Source organism: Taudactylus pleione, unplaced genomic scaffold (genome assembly GCF_031769625.1).
Source record: "Taudactylus pleione unplaced genomic scaffold, aTauple2 ptg000408l, whole genome shotgun sequence".
NCBI lineage: Eukaryota > Metazoa > Chordata > Amphibia > Anura > Myobatrachidae > Taudactylus > Taudactylus pleione.
Window position 1 is genome coordinate 9,438,325 of NW_028284810.1, and position 17,118 is coordinate 9,455,442.

A 17,118-nucleotide genomic window follows, 5' to 3' on the forward strand; every position below is an offset into this window, starting at 1 on the left:
CAGCACTGGTTTTGCCTATCATAATATATGTGGACAAAGAATCACTCACCCTGTCCACCATGAGCTTGGTCTAAAAGATAGAAAAGAATAAGACAGACAATATCTAGGTCATCAAAGCCTTCCAGCTCTCATCTAAACTTGCTGCTACATACTCCTTCCTCCCTGTCTACCCCATCTGTGTCACACCTGTTTGTCTGTCCCTCCCCTTTAGGATGTAAGCTCTTATGAGCAGGGCCCTCTACCCTCTTGTGCTTCTCCCTACTCTACTTTCATCTACTTCTTACTCTCTACCAGGGCACCTAAAACTTGGTTGCTTTGCATTGTTGCTTATCTGGGTGTTATGGTCGCGAATGTAGCAATGTATATTATCCATGTCCTGTACTGTACGTCACTGAAAATCAACCTGTTTATGTACTGTTTAAAGGCACTGCGGAACACTTGTGGTGCCATATAAATAAATGATTCTAATAATAATATTATTATTAATAATAATAGACAGACAACACATGACAGGCAATAGGTCCACAGAGAAGAGAAGGTTGACATGGACGAATGTCGACAGGTGTATAAGGTTGACACTTTTTTCTAACCCTAATCCTTCCCTTGGGGCCTAACCCGAAGGTGGTGGTAGTGGGAACCTCTCACTCATAAGTAATTAAAAAACATAAAACCAGACAACCTGGAAAGACAGCAAAAAGATTGCATTTCTTATATTAGTTTCAATTCAAATTCAGGATATTCTGTAAATGGCATCATAAACACAACACATTCACAAGTCAATTACATTATTAATAGCACTCCTCAAAAATAACACAAATGAAAAGACCAGAAGCAAATACCCCCCCCATATACCTCAGGCCGGTTCTGTGCAAAAATTCCTATAAACTGTTCAGGACTTGGTGTACAGCCCCTGTGCAGCAAGGCAGACCCCAGATACTCTGCCTTGTCCGAAACCTTAGTAGAGAAGGAGGCAAATAGTAGGAAAACAAAATGACACAAAACAATAAATATACATTAAATGTAATATTGTGTAGAACAAAACTTTTTTTTTTTTGTTTTAAATACAGATCCCCCCCCCCGAATACATAACATCACACATATTTCATATGCCCATCAATCCATCAATGCTTTAAAGCAGCATTTTACACCAACAGAAATGGATACGTGGATCTCATTGCACAAGCACAGAGTGTGACAAAATGGTTGAACCAGGGATGTAAAAAAATAAATAAATAAAAATCCTAGACACCCTCTGACTACAGAGCACTACATCTAGAAGGCCAAAAAGCTGATGTATTAAACTAGTTTTAAGGGTAATGTTCCAGAAATAGCCATTTACTGAAGATCACAGCATTAAATTTGGTGGCTATGTATTAAGAGGATGCCCTCTGCTATCAACAGCAAAAGCGGTCCCTGTAGCTTTCTATGGGGACTGCAAAAATACCAAATGTATCAAGTTCACAGCTTGGCCCTGTTAGCCACAACTTTTAGATGGCATTAAACATTGTAGCCTATAAGCTGCATTTTCATTATTTGTTTTTCAAATGGAAAGAAATCCTCTGGATGCAGGTTTGGTAACCAACATTTGCACATGTGCAGGACGCATTCAAGGCTCAGATCTGGCTTAAGGTGATCATGTAAGCAGAACTAGGGGGGTGGGGGTGGTTGTGGCACATGCCCAGGGCACCGTTGGAGCGCACAAAACAATAAAACAAACACCGCCGCCGGGTAGTACCTAGTGAGTGTACTACCCAGTGGCAGTGTTACTTTTAACAGCCAATGAGAGTCAGACAGAATCATTGGCTGCTGTACCCAGGGCATTCCAGCAACACATAAAGGGAGAGCTGTCATGACATCTCTCCCATAGTGCAGAGCGGGAGGAGCTGACGGCGGCGGGCGCAGGAGCGGGGATTCGGGTAAGTATTGTGTTGTGTGTGTCATATTTATAAGGGACATTACAACAGGGGGCACTGCCTAATGGGCACTACTACTGGGGGCATTAAGGTGCATATAGAATGGAAAGGAATGTTCCCAGAATGACGAGAAATGGTGGTATGTTGACACGCCCCCATTTTAGTGGCCTCGCCCACCTTTTCAGCACACGTTCACACTCACTGTGGCGGGGAGATCTCTCCATTTTTCATCTCACCCTGGGCTCCAAATACCCTAGTTACGTCACTACATGTAAGCTTTACTTTACTCTTCACAGTGATGGGATTTGAACGGAACCTGTACCCCAGCAGTATAATTTGAATACATCCAAAACTAAAATTACTCTTATTGTTGCGCGATAACCCCTAAATGATCCAAAATGGTTGCCTAGAAGTGTCTAAAGCGACACCAAGTTCCTGTTGTGTTGGTATTTGTGCCAATTTTAAGTTGGCTTATACTCGAGTATATACGGTATGTCGAGTTTTTCAGCACATTTTTTGTGCTGAAAAAGTACCCCCTCGGCTTATACTCGAGTGAAGTGTAGCGCTGACCGGACGGAGTTCGGTCAGCGCTACACAGCACAAACACAGCCGCCGGAGCCGGCAGCTGTGTGTTTGCTGTAATCAGCAGCCGCTGAGAGTCTGTCAGACCCTCAGCGGCTGCTGCTGCTCCCACTGCGGGAGCCATCTTCCGGCTCCCGCAGTGGGTAATGGGAGAGACGTCATGAGTAATGACGTCTCTCCCATTCAAAGCGGCCGGAGGAGCTGTTAGCGGCGGGACCAGGAGCGGGAGTTTCAGGTAAGTGATTTTTTTTTTATTTTTATTCTCATTACATCTCTCTCTACTGGGGGAGGGGACGACTACTGGGGCCGATTACCACTGGGGGCACAACCAGGGGGCCATTACCACTGGGGGCACAACCAGGGGGCCATTACCACTGGGGGCACAACCAGGGGGCCATTACCACTGGGGGCACAACCAGGGGGCCATTACCACTGGGGGCACAACCAGGGGGCCATTACCACTGGGGGCACAACCAGGGGGCCATTACCACTGGGGGCACAACCAGGGGGCCATTACCACTGGGGGCACAACCAGGGGGCCATTACCACTGGGGGCACAACCAGGGGGCCATTACCACTGGGGGCACAACCAGGGGGAATTACTACTGGGGGCACTACCAGCTGCTGCCATTTCCCACCCTAGGATTATACTCGAGTCAATAAGTTTTCCCAGTTTTTTGTGGTAAAAGTAGGTACCTTGGCTTATATTCGGGTCGACTTATACTCGAGTATATACGGTAAATTATATGTTCATTATACCTAGAAAAATAAAAATCTTAAACAATTTTGTGGTTTTAAAATTATTCAGATACTACCAGGATTTTCTTCCCAGAACAATTGCGGAGGCTTAACCGAATCACTTCAAATAGAATGATATTTTAATAATGCTGGATGACTACATAGTGTAAAGTAAAATTGTGCCGTTGATTAACATCAGCTTGCCTTCTGACTGGCTGGGGCTGTCCAAACAACTTTTGCATAAGTTTAGACATACACATAAGCAAATATAGCCAAACTCCTAAAAGAGGGGTTTGCAAATCATTACAATCAACATTTTACCTCTTGATAAGAAATCCATTGGTATGGCTGATTAGGCTTCCTATGTCCCAAACAAGGCCCTTTATCTAAAAGAAAAAAAAAAATTAGTAATTACTACATTGTATTAATAGATCTGTAAGTGGTATATAAAAAAATGTATATCCTACATATATTGTTAGAAGTGGGTGAATGCATGTTTTTTTCTGGTTTTATGAATTTACCTAGTTTGTATGATTGTGCTGATCCAGATCTTACCGTAGCCAGGTATTCTGTGGCTCCTACTAGATAATGGAAAATTACGCTCATTTTAAGCTCATCTGGACTGAGGTCTGCTTATTTTAAAATGGATGGCACTAACCAGAGTTTCTAATTGTGTCTAAGACAGGGGACTAGAGGACCAGTGCTGGGGTGCTCAGTCTGGGTTGGGTATGGGATCCTGGCAGTCGGAATGCCAGCGATCACAATACAGACAGCGGCATCCGTAAAGTCAGAATCCCAACTCAACTAGGTGAAAACCCTAACCCAACCCACCTGCAGCCTAACTGTGACCGTTGCGGTCGGGATTCTGGCATCGGGAATTCAGACTGCTGTCGGAATTCCAGAGCCAGTATTGAGCACTGCCATCCTGACTGCCGGGATGCCAACTACATACCCTCAGTCTGGAGTTATCACATGCGTACTGAAACCCCACGTAGCACCTCACAGTGCATGAACGGACAAAGCGCGACTATTCATGCACTGCTCCCATACTATCCCTCTTGTTGCTCCAATGGGCCCACGGATCCAGATGAAAATAGATAAAACTTGTCCCTGATGCTGCAAAACAAAACAAGTCCAGAAAGCATTAAACACCTATCTTTACCTGGCGAGACCCCAAATGATTTCACACATCTCTAGCTACAGGTCAACTATATTCATGAAGCACCAAAGGCTCATGCGGGATCATGTAAGCTATAGTGGTCATTAGTAGAATTGTTGGATCCCTATAGGCTAATAAGTCTTCTTTTCAAAGAACTACAGTTCATTAGCTAAAGGCAAGATGTGTTCTTTAGGATTTATAATTTGGAGGGGAAATATTTTGTAGACACACACAAGCCACAGAATGGAGCAAAAACCGGCACATCTTAAACAAGTATCTAAATGTTGACTATAAAAAATTTAAAGTATTTGAGAAGAGGACTGGTGAGGTGGCATTACCCACAGGACAATCTCTCCTTTTTACCCAGGTCCAGCACTGCACTCTACTGGATAGCACTGGCTGTTCAGCAACCAAAGTGGAAGGAGATTCATACATGCTGAATGGTAGAGATAGTGGGTCATTCAAAAGCAGTCTAGCTGTAAATGTAACAGGCTGCGGCTTTGAGTCCCGTTAAAGACTGCTCAATGTTTTAAAGTAGCAATAATTTAATAGGCAAATCCAGGTTAATTTTGCCTATTAAAATGACTGCTACTTTAAAACGTCGGACAGTCTCGCACAGGACTCACCAATGTCTCAAAGCCGCAGACTATTATATTTAACCCAGGACTACTTCACAATATAGTAATTGTTGCTTTCCAGAGGGCAGAGAAAAATACCAGACGGCCAAGAAATTTATTTTGGTCTGCAATGTGTACCAGAGAGTTGGGAGTCTAAATTGTATAGTTATCTCCAGAACAGGCTCAGCAGTGCATATTGATCACCAAGGTGAGCCATTTCCAATAGTGGTTTCTACTAAATAGAGGTCATTACCCTAGGCACAGACGGGGCGCTGTTGCATCTGATTGTAGTTAGAAATAATTTTCACTATCACGTTTATAGGGTGTAAAGTGAAGCCTACATGGTTTTGGAATTGCTCATTTATTTTTGTGGCAAGTTGCCAAATGCCCAATAGATAGTCACCTGCATTTGTCCCCTTGGCCAGAATTGCCCACCTTCCCCTGATGCATTTGTGAAGAGTGTAATTACAGCAACATGGAGAGCCTTACTTGACATTCTATTTCCTCTTTGGAAAACGTCGTAGACTGTTCGGACATCATCATAGTAGTAGGTCAGCACCTCATCACTATCCATCAAAGTGGATCTGCGAGCACCTTCATGCCCCTGACAAAAGAAAAAAAATAAAGAGGAATTTAAAAAAAAAAAAAAAAAAAAAGGGGAAGAATCCACAAACCCAATGATTGGTATTTACTTTACTACAAACTGATCTCATTTCCACAACACCCCTTACGAACAAAAAAAAAAAAAAAAAAAGGTTCATAATAGATGTAGAGTGAACAAGATGAACATTTTACATATGCGTGTAGGAAAGAAGTGTGGAGACTAGCAATCCACTCTGGAGCATTTAGTAAGCCAGAACTAATCATGGGTCACATTTTCTTGAGAGCAGAACTATGCATTTTTAGGTGTTTATAGCCAGCGATGAAGATCCGGTATAAAAAAAAAATTTTTTTGTATGTATTTGATACAGGAACACACAAACAGGTTTTTGAAAGATATTTTGGATATTTCAGTTTAAAACCTTTGAAGTTAGTCTATCTTGAAAGTCACTCCTGTCTGTACCACCTGTTAAACTCATACCTGAAAAATGGACATCTGAAATGGAGGAAGAAGCGAGGGATGTTGGGCTGGAACAACCTGTATCCAATCTAAATATTGGAATATTGAAGCAGTGGTTCTCAAACTCGGTCCTCAGGACCCCAAACAGTTCACATTTTCCAGGTCACATAGCAGGTTTACTCATTCACTGACATTTTAAAATATCCACAGGTGGAGCAAATTACTTCACTTTTGAATTTGTGAGGAGATCTGGAAAACATGCACAATTGGGAGCCTGAGGACAGAGTTTGATAACCTGTGATCTAAAGTATTTCAGCCAAGCCAATGCCCGTGTGCCCATGTGTTGATAAGCTTGAAGTGTGACGGTCAAGCCAACTTGAACATCTGTACTACAAAGAGTAATGTAAAGTTCATACATCTTCGTTTACCAAGTAAGAGTTATTGGCGCATTCTAAATCACATTACCAAGTTTCAAAAATCTCAATATCCCTCCTCGCCTTACAGGGATGGTTACATAATGCTGGCATCACAAGCCGTTTTCCACTAATTATTTGTTACTCCAAAAAAGATTAAAGCAACTTTCCATATTAATAAAGGCATTTTGTCTAGAAGGTTTCACAGGAGTATATTGTGCTCATGCATGCAGTATTCATTACAACCAGACAAACCTATGTACTTTCCCAGCACCTGACACAAGCTTTTAAATCCATGTTCAAAAAAGCAGCTCCAGGTATTTAGAAGCATGCAGGTAGCATTTTACCTTTATAATGAATATCCCGATAATTTATACAAAAGTAGGTGAAAATTAAGTGATGATTAATAGACCCCTTAAAGGAAAAGGGTGACTACTCTTCCTCAGCGTGGCAGGAGTACAAAGGGGGCAGGGGATGATTTGAATAAAAGCTCCCCTTCTTTAAAACTTGAAGTCACTGGGAGGGGTTTGATGACTTCATTGTACCAGGGTGATGACATTATGAAGTCCTGCCCCTTCCTGGCACTACACTAGATTTTTCCAAAAACCAAAAAATGAATTGCATTAAAAGTGGTCTTAATCTAGCCCATTCTGACATGCAAAAGGCTCACACATACCCTTGTGTGAAAGGGAAAACACCATTTTCAAATAATAAACATCCACTGCATAAAAGCTAGTAGAGCACTAGCATCTACAAACACTAGGGGACAACCTCGTACGAAAGAAAGGAACCACTCTAACAATATGCCCCCTTATTAGTTATTTTCTGGTGGTCATCAGACATTAAAACCCTACATCACAGAAGTGTTTAGTCATCCAGAGATGGTGGGGTTCTAATTCCCAGGTCTCCCCCATACTGGCATCTATAAAAGCAGGGCTTCCCTCATTTTATGAGGTATGTGGTCTACTGTTCAAAATCTTATGCCTTGTTGAGCCATGGTATTATTCAGCAACATGGCCTCACCAGCGGTATCCCCAGATTGTACTGCAAGTACAAGTGACTGGGGATATGGTTAACAACCCGCGGGAGAACGCATAGTTAACGATATAGGGCGCACACACACTAGACGATCAAAATTGTCGTAACGATGTGTCGTTATCAGCAATATATCATTTAAAAAATAGTCAAGTGCCAAATTCACCAAGGAGCAGCACCAGGATGGAGGAGAGTATAGGATCTTTCTTGCAGGTCATTCCACACGGATTTCTACATTGGACAAGTGGACCGACTGGCTGGTACAGGTAAGAATGTGTGTAATAAATTTATACCATCTACGGTGTGTGTTGTGTCTTTAACTAACTATTTATTTTACAGTGGAGGTACGGGTGCCAGCCGCCTGCTGGCACTTGTAGTTCCACAAGTGCCAAAGGGCAGGCATGCTGGCACCTGTAGTTCCACTGTAAAAATGGGGTTTTGGTACCTACCGGTAAATCCTTTTCTCTGATTCCACAGGGGACACTGGAGGTGCTTACGCTGGGGTATAGAGACGTGGATAGCTGGAGCTGGCACTTTAAATAATTTAGAAGTGTGAAGCTCCTCCCCCTCTATGCCCCATCAGCCCTCAGTTTAGAAAATGAAAACCGAGAGGAGATGGAGAACAAGCAGAGTAAAAGGAAGAGAACACACAATAACCAAAACATACAACATACGGAACAACCGAACAGGCAGGCAGAGAGCGCTGAGGTGGGTGTCCAGTGTCCCCTGTGGAATCAGAGAAAAGGATTTAGCGGTATGTACCAAAATCTCATTTTCTCTTTCATCCACTAGGGGGACACTGTAGGTGCTTACGCTGGGGATGTTCCAAAGTTTTCCCCACGGGCGGGAGCGCTCTGCGGCACCTGCAGAACAAGACGGCCAACGCGATTCTGAATCCGCAAACGTGTCAAATCTGTAAAAATTTACAAACGTGTGAACTGAAGACCAACTTGCCGCCCGACACAATTGTGACGTGGAGGCTCCCCTACCGGCCGACCATGACGCACCCACAGAACGTGTGGAATGAACTGAAATGGACGAAGGAGGCCGGCGATCGGCACTAACATAAGCCTGATTAATAAATAGTCTGCCGGATCCAACGTGCCAAAGTCTGCTTAGACGCTGGCCAACCCCTCCGAACCTCATCAGAGAGGACAAAAAGTGACTCAGACTTACGGAGGGAAGCAGTCCTGACAACATAGATGCGGAGAGCTCTAACCACATCCAAGGTAGAACATCCAGAGTCCTCCACCAAAGACGGTACCACAATAGGCTGATTAATATGAAAAGCCAACACTACCCTGGGAAGGAAGACGGCCACCGTCCGGAGTTCCGCCCTATCTGCATTAAACACCAGGTAAGGTGGCCTATAGGACAGAGCACTCAATTCCCAAACTCTACGAGCCGAAGCTAGAGCCAGGAGGAGGACCGTCTTTCAAGACAAGTACTTAATATCCACCTCTTCCAAAGGTTCAAACATGGACGACTGAAGAAACAGAAGCACTAAGTTCAAGTCCCAGAGAACTACCGAAGGTACAAAAGGAGGCTGCAAGCGCAAGACCCCTTGAAGAAACGTATGCACCTCAGGAATGAGGGCCAAGTTCCGTTGCAAGAAAATGGAAGAGGCAGAAACCTGCACCTTTAAAGTTCCAAGATCAAGTCCGGAATCCAAACCCGTCTGAAGATAAAAACAGAAAACCGGGACAACCGAAAAATCCAAGATGGAAGATCCCGACTGGAACACCACGATATATAAGAACGCCAGAAGCGATGATAATGCGCAGCCGAAACTGGTGCAGAGGAAAGGCCCATGGATCGTCTGACAATAGGGACCGAAGTTTCGAGAACCAAATTCTCCCTGGCCAGTTCGGAGCCACGAGAATGACAGAGGCTGACTCGTGTTTTATCCTCTTTAGCAGTCGAGGAAGAAATGGAATCGGAGGAAAAAGGTAAACGAAGTCGTAGGTCTACGGAACTGTCAGAGCGTCTACTGCCGCTGCCTGCGAATGTTGAGTTCTTGACATGTAAACCGGGAGCGGACGATTCAATCATCACACCATGAGGACCACCTGAGGACATCCCCATTGACGTATCAGCGCGTTGAACACACCTGGATGAAGCTTCCATTCCCCAGGATAGATATCCTGGCGGTTTAGGTAATCTGTACCCAGTTGACTTCTCGCATGACCATGCGACTCAGAGGCCTTCCTTGGCGGTTGATGTACGCGACGGCCGTCGCGATTGAATTCTTATTTCTTCTGTCAGAGCATTGTAAATCGCTCTGAGTTCCCACACCTTTATGTGCCACCTTTGTTCTAGATGGGACCATTGACCCTGAAAGTGATGATCAAGGACTACTGCTCCTCATCTTTGAAGGCTGGCATCCGTTGTTACGATGATCCAATTCACTCCGAATCTTCGGCCCGCTAAAAGATTGGTGGATTGTGTCCACCAGAAAAGGGCTACTCTGGTAGCTGGGCCCAGACGGATCTGTCGATGTAGAAGCAGATAAGATCCTGATCCGTGTGTTAGTAGGTCCAGCTGAAACAACCTTGAGTGGAACCGCCCGAACAGTAGTGCCTCGAAAGCAGTTACTATCTTCCCCAGGAGACACCTACAAAGAAGTAGGGAAACCTTCTTGGTCTGAGGACCAGCTGAACAAACAACCGAATATCCCGGGCTTTGTCTATTGGAAGAAAGATCCTCTGTGATGCCGTATCTAAGATCATACTCCGATATGTCAGTAAGGCTGATTTCGCCATGAGTAACAGGTCGTCCAAATAAGGGATTATGTTCACTCCCTTTGACCGAAGGAGAGCAATCATGACTGACATGATTTGGGTGAAGATGCTGGGAGCCGAGGAAAACCCAAACGGCAATACCCGAACTGATAATGATCTTTCAATATGGCGAAACGCAGAAAGGCTTGGTGTGGTTCCCAGATCGGAACGTGGAGATAGGCATCCTTAATATCCAGGGATAATAGGAGCTGTCCTGGTTCCAAGCTCGGAATAATAGACTGCAGAGACTCCATTTTGAACTGATACATCTTCAGATACAGGTTCAATGACTTGAGGTTCAAGATGGACCTGACCGAACCATCCGGCTTGGGTACTACAAACAGGTCTGAGTAAAAAACCCCATACCTCATTCTGGAAACGGAACTCCCACAGATACTACTAGAGACTGGATAGCCTCCTGTAGAATCGTAGCCTTGTCTGCAGGTATTAGCAGACCTGTTAAAAAAAAAAAGAAAATTAAATTTTTATTCTATTTTTTTTTTTGCAGGCGGGCTCCCACTGTAGGTGGTCCCAGGAGGGACGTTAGACCGTCATGCCACCTGTTTTTTAGCTGGTTTAGGCTCCTGTCTACATGCAACCGTGTGTGGGCGATCTCTACCTCCTCTTGCTTGTAAGGGAGCACCTCTGGCTCTACCACGAAAGGAATGTGGCGTACAAAAGGAATGAAACGAAGGTCCAGTGTAAGGTCTTCTGAGAGTCGGTGCAGTAGACGGGAGGAAGGAAGACTTACCCCCCTGTGGCTTGAGATATCCATTTTTCTAATTCCGGGCCAAACAGCCTGTCGCCACTGAATGGTAAACCCTCTACCGCATGCTTAGATTCCGCGTCCGCTTGCCAGGCACGCAACCAGAGGGCTCTGCGGCCCGAAATAGCAGAAGCAGATATGCAAGCACTAATCTGACTGATATCTTTTGACGCTTCTCCCAGGTAAACTGCACTCACACAGATATGTTCTGCTAGTAGGCGTACCTGTAATCAACTGGTCAGCCCAGCAAACCACCGCTTTGTTAACCCAAGTAGTAACAAGGGTGGGCCTAAGTTGAGCACCTGCTGCAGTATAAATAGATCTTAGCGTTGTCTCCAATTTACGATCCGAAGGATCTTTTAGTACTGTAGCTCTCGGCTACTGGGAGTGCTTCTTAGAGAGACGGGAGACTGACATCTACTGGAGGGGGGAGTTTCCCACTTCTCCATCATGGATGATGGAAAAGGGTAGCTAGACGGAAACCGGCGCGGAACTTTGAACCATTTATCCGGTTGTTTCCAGGCCACTGAGAACGGCTGTTGAAGATGCAGTGAGAGCGGAAAAACCGCCGAGCGCTTTCACACTCCTGGGATGCAGGAATTACATCCTCAGGTAAGTTAAGGATTTTTCTGGCCGCCAAAATTAGAGATTCCACCCCAGGAGAGGTGGACTCTAACTCTTGAGGGGTATCGTTTTGTAATGATTCCTCCAGTTCCCCTTCCTCAGTATCCTCCGTAGCGAGGAATTCTTCGTCAGACTAACTGAAGAATAGCCGATAAAGGACGCTTTTGTGTTGGTCCCTGTAAGAAGGGGAGGGTGCGGACACAGCTGTACCCCTTACCTGTACCAGGGTGTCAATAGACTTTGTTAGCCCAGCAACCCAGGGAGGCTGAGACCTGTGTGTCTCAGCTAACTCAGACGTTAAATCCGTCATTACTCCTACCATGTCAGCAGCCCATGTAGGTGCAAGCGAGGCAGTACTAGCCATAGGTGGATCAATTGCTATGCAAGCATCACATAACGTGGACCCAGCGGCTTAGATAGTTTGTTGTTACCCTTAGAACCGACAAACATCCTTTGTGACGCCTTTTCTGTTTGGCATGGATACACACAGTTACCACACACAGAGGGGCAGAGGGCTTGATTCAGAGCCGGACGCTATTTGCGGTCGTTCGTCCAGAAAATAGGGGTGGCTATTCAAATGAACCGTTCGCTCTTTGCGGTCTGTTCACGCCTCTATGTCTGAACGAGCGAACAAAACTTGGTCGTTTTTTTAAAAAATACGCCCCCTGGCCGCTCGCATCCTACGTCATGTCCGCTATTTATTAGATTCATCGAGTACATCGACCAGCGTATGAACTGCTCGCTATTCTTGTGGTTGGTTTTTGCTACCACAATCTTGCGAGCAGTTCTGGCTATAAAATAACCTAGTGACGTGGTCAATGACGCTGCTGTATTAATTATGCACACCCTTAAAACGCCCGTTTTGACCTTTAAGCACGCCTGCGTTCGGATCTCCACTCCCCGTTTTCAAGCACCTTCCGCTGTTACCACCCACATACGCCTCATTCTGTCACTCAAAATAGCAGGCATTCGCTATTTAGCGAACAAACGATTTTCGGCCGCACTGACTGGTTCGCGCATGCGTATTACGATCCGTACGCATGCGCAGTTGGGCAAACATCGCTCGGAGCGAACGAGCGGCCGCTTACGAGCAGCTCTGAATCGGGCCCAGAGTACAAACAGAAGTAATGAAAACAAAAGGCTGGCTTGGGACACAGAGGAGGAGATACACACCACTCCCTTTCCCACTGATCAGATTCCCTGCACTTACAACCCCAGTGTATTATGTAGCCAGAAATGGGGAGCAAGAGAATCCAGCCTTCTGAATGCTGCACTCTTCCTGTATAAGGGAGAGATGCAGGCATTTAACAGTTAAAGATCGGCAGCCACGCTGTTTTCTACAGCTGCTTGTCGCATATAGAGAGAGATAGCATCTGCAGATTTAGGCTCCGCCCCCTTCTTCATGCCCCAAAGGGCCACCATTATGGCTGTTATGAGCCATTACCTCCCCCTCCGCGCTACACCGCGTGTATCAGCGGGGAGAGGGGAGAAGCAGGGAGCCACATGTAGCGCTGTTTCAACTGCGCTATAGTAATTAAACACAGCGCCGACCTGTGCCAGCGCTGGACAGCGGGGAGAGGGGAGAAGCAGCAGGGAGCCGCTTGTAGCGCTGATTCACTGCGCTATGTATAAACACAGCGCTGACATGTGCTAGCGCTGGACAGTGGGAGAGGGGAGAGGTAGGGAGCCACTTGTAACACTGTTACCACCGCGCTATGCATAATTAAACACAGCGCTGACATGTGCTCGCGCTGGACAGCAGGGAGAGGGGAGAAGCAGGGAGCTGCGTGTAGTGATTACACACAGCCTCCCTAACACAGCAGGAGCAGGAGCCAGGGGATGTGCAGTTTCTTACTCACTGCGTGTCCCCTGTAGTCTCTCTCTGGCAGGTCAGCACAGTCTTCTCTTCTTCTGTGTGAAGACTTGCTGTGGCGGTAAGGAAATGAGCCCTGTGCACTCCTTCCTGATGTTTGTTAAAACATCAGGGCGCCAGGTACCCGGACCCCACCTTTTAGATAGGTGGCGAAGGGTACCTATAGGAATGTAAAAGATGCTTTAAAATAAAATAAAATAAAATGTATTGCTGGAGCACAGCATGATGTGACCAGCTCCTAGAGGCACATTTTCTAAACTGAGGGCTGATGGGGCATAGAGGGGGAGGAGCTTCACACTTCTAAATTATTTAAAGTGCCAGCTCCAGCTATCCACGTCTCTATACCCCAGCGTAAGCACCTCCAGTGTCCCCTAGTGGATGAAAGAGAAATACAGTAGTTTACTTATTTTACACTTTATTACCCCCGTACCCACAACCCTTCGGTGCGGGGAAGAGTCCCTGGCTTCAGTCCAAGCCTGGGGTTTCAGGAGATGGGGACCCCTTCTTGTGGGGGTCCCCACTTCCTCCGAGATCCCTGGCTTGGCCTGACCAGCTTGGGGTGAGAATGCTTTGGCCCTGGAGACCCGGTAATAGGGTCTCCTGGCTGTGGCATTACACTCAGTTCGGTTTGGGTCCGGTGCTGGTTTTAAATATTAGGGAGACTCCTTAGCAATTTTTCCCCCCTATATTTTAAACCAGGACTGGCCCTGCAGCCGGTTCCTAAATTACGGCGGAACCCTACTCTTTTTGTTCCCCGTAATTTACGGAACCCGGACTGGCTGACAAGTCCAGGGCTGGTCATGTTTTTTTTGTTTTCGAGGGGGGGGGCAGCAACAGACAAATCACAATTTGTGTATGTATCTGTCAAACTTGCAGCTCAGGAGGTGGAGAGTTTGAAAAGTCAGTTTGACAGAGTTTGCCGTCAACTCACCCGAGCTTGTCATCCAGATTCTTGGTAAATTTGAGAGATGTATCTTTGAGGTGAAAAGTACTTCCGAGTTCTCCCAATGGCGAGTTGATTAGAGTTTGCTATCTCACCCAAGTTTTACGAGCGAGAAGAGAGAAATCTCTCGCTAACTCACCCGACTTTGCCTTTAGTAAATTTGCAAGATGAATATCATGCCTAAACTCTGAGATTGTCATCTCGATTCTTAGTAAATTTACCCCCTAAAGTTAATTTTTTTTTTGCAGAGGTTTATCGTATGTACTGGTACTTTTAAGTGCTGCTTATACCCATTTGCAGGTTGTTTTGAATTATTATATGACTGTCACTCAGTGGGCCAGATTCAGATTTGGGAAGAGAGCAAGATACAGCAAGTAACAGAGTACCTGGAAAAAACATGTAGCAATATAGGGGGTGCAAATACAAACATTGTTTTTGTATGCAGTGTAAATACTGGCTGCTTTTGCATGTAACCCACAAATGCTGGACCTCTTTATTTTTACACAATTTAGATTTCAGTTTTGACATATCCCTCCTAAATCTCTGCACATGTTACATCTACCCCACCTGCAGTGTATTACCAAGATGCATAGTTACTTGCTCTTTCTTATACCACTTTCAGACAGAAAAATCCCTACAACCTGTGTTTTTCCCATATCTTTCAACCTGGGAAGGACCCGGGAATTTTCTCCTAACCCCCTTTCACACAGCACATAATTCCTGGGTCCACCCCTTTCACACAGAACACAGATTATCCCTGCAATATACAGTGTGTCATAATAAATGGACTGCTTTTATGGCACACAGAGATGAGGTCATGAAAAGTGCAGCCCGTGCACCGCCATCTCAGCCAATAAGTGCTGCTTACTATGCCCGGAGTAGAAAAACCTGGGTCGGCACCTTTCAGACAGCCGCCAACCCGGGTAAGACCCGGGAAAAACCCAGCTAAATACCTGTGTCGAAGTACCGGAATTAGGTCCCGTGTTGACCCTTTCAGACAGATAAAAAACCCGGGTCGACCCGGCTAGAGCCGGAAAATTACGGGTTTTCTTCTCTGTCTGAAAGGGGTATTACTCTATTCCCAAATCTGATATCAGGCCCAGTGTACTCATTTATCAATTTTCATTTATTGTCAAGATTTATAACCCATTCGCAAAAAGTCCACACTATTTAACAGTTATTCCAATGTTACAGGTGACAGCCAAGCATCAATGCACAAGTTCTCCAGTACATTGCTATTAAGGTCAAAAATACAAAGTTACAATATCCACCTTCTATAAAAGGGGATTGTACAGCTACATGTTAATTGGTCTGTAAGGTTTTTAAATACCAGTCACGGACATATCTTAACCTTTTTAAGAAACCACAAAGAAAGATACCTAGAGGCGTGCCTTCTGGCTCAACTTCAAGACTGGTTCGGTCCACCTACTGTTAACTATTGTGTGCCCCTTGAACAATCTTGTTACCCTGGCTTCCCCCTAACTAATTTATCATGGACACCCAAAATTATGCATCCCTCAGCCATTGTATCTCTCCCAACTATTAAGGCCACATTACATGTCTGGGATAAATTGGCTTCCTCAGTTACGGAGTTCTCTTTCCCGTAAGACTGTGGTTAAAAAAAAAAAATCGCTCCTTAACCTTAAAATTTCCCTTTAACATTCCTGAGGTATTAAAACCTTAGGGAATCTCATGTAGGGTGGTACGATGCAGTCATTCCCCAATTTACGAGTCAGCTATTTCTTTCCTTTACAGATTTATTAATTACCTCCAAATTCAACATTGGTTTAGAAGTGCGGTGCGCTCCTATGGACCTATACAGCCACCTCATAGTGATTTACTAACCGCCTTACCCAGGGTGGAGGAAAGGGGAAGAATTTCCTTCTGGTATCAGTTTAATTTGGGATTATGCCCTTCTGTTAAAACTTCTGCCCAACTTCGTTGGTAACTGGACTTGGATCACCCAATTTGTGATGCACAATGGGAATTTTTTTTTATGTTTTTTAAAATATCAAGGTGTTTAAACCATTCAGAAATGCATGTTAAAATAGTATCTTACTACTAACAGACTAAATACTTTAAGTTTTGTTGGCGGAACTGCGGAGTGGGACACATTTTTCATGTTTTTTGGGCCTGTCCTTACTTGCGCTCTATTTGGTTGGAATGGTTTTCCCATGATTAACAAAGTGTTAGGATTAACTTTTACTCCATCCCCCTCTTTAGCTCTCCTGCACATTTACCCCACGTTGGTTCAGTCCCACCAGAAGGTATGTGCTGGGTTATATATGTATTGCAGCACAGGATGCCCTGGCCCAATGCTGGAAATAGTCCATCCCTCCTCCTATACTTAAGGTGTTCCATAAAATTCACTTCCATTTCCTACTGGAGATGGAGTATATGACTTACTCTACTTCTGTCTCCTCCCCATTAATGAAGTAGATGGCTTGGCATAAATATGTGACTGACGAGGAAGGTGCTCAGTTTATCCATCAACCACCTATGTCTGATCCTTTACCATTTAGTTTAAATGAAGACCATTCTCCAGGTTGATTTACCCTCTCTGAGATATTGGCTTTGCTATTCATTATTTTGTGTTGATTTGTATTGTTATTTCT

General features: G+C 44.9%; 1 protein-coding gene across 4 annotated transcripts in view; it reads right to left on the minus strand.

The window, feature by feature from the left end:
• The window catches only part of ACSL1 (acyl-CoA synthetase long chain family member 1), a 98,020-nt gene that overhangs the window by 39,719 nt on the left and 41,183 nt on the right, over positions 1 to 17,118 (minus strand). For all 4 annotated transcript variants that reach the window (XM_088447001.1, XM_088446998.1, XM_088446999.1 and 1 more), the window contains exons 3-5: positions 5,499 to 5,613; positions 3,555 to 3,619; positions 853 to 954 (exon numbers count right to left, since the gene is read on the minus strand). In XM_088447001.1, coding sequence (XP_088303127.1) covers positions 853 to 954; positions 3,555 to 3,619; positions 5,499 to 5,613 — 282 coding nt within the window. The remainder of the gene's footprint in view (positions 1 to 852; positions 955 to 3,554; positions 3,620 to 5,498; positions 5,614 to 17,118) is intronic.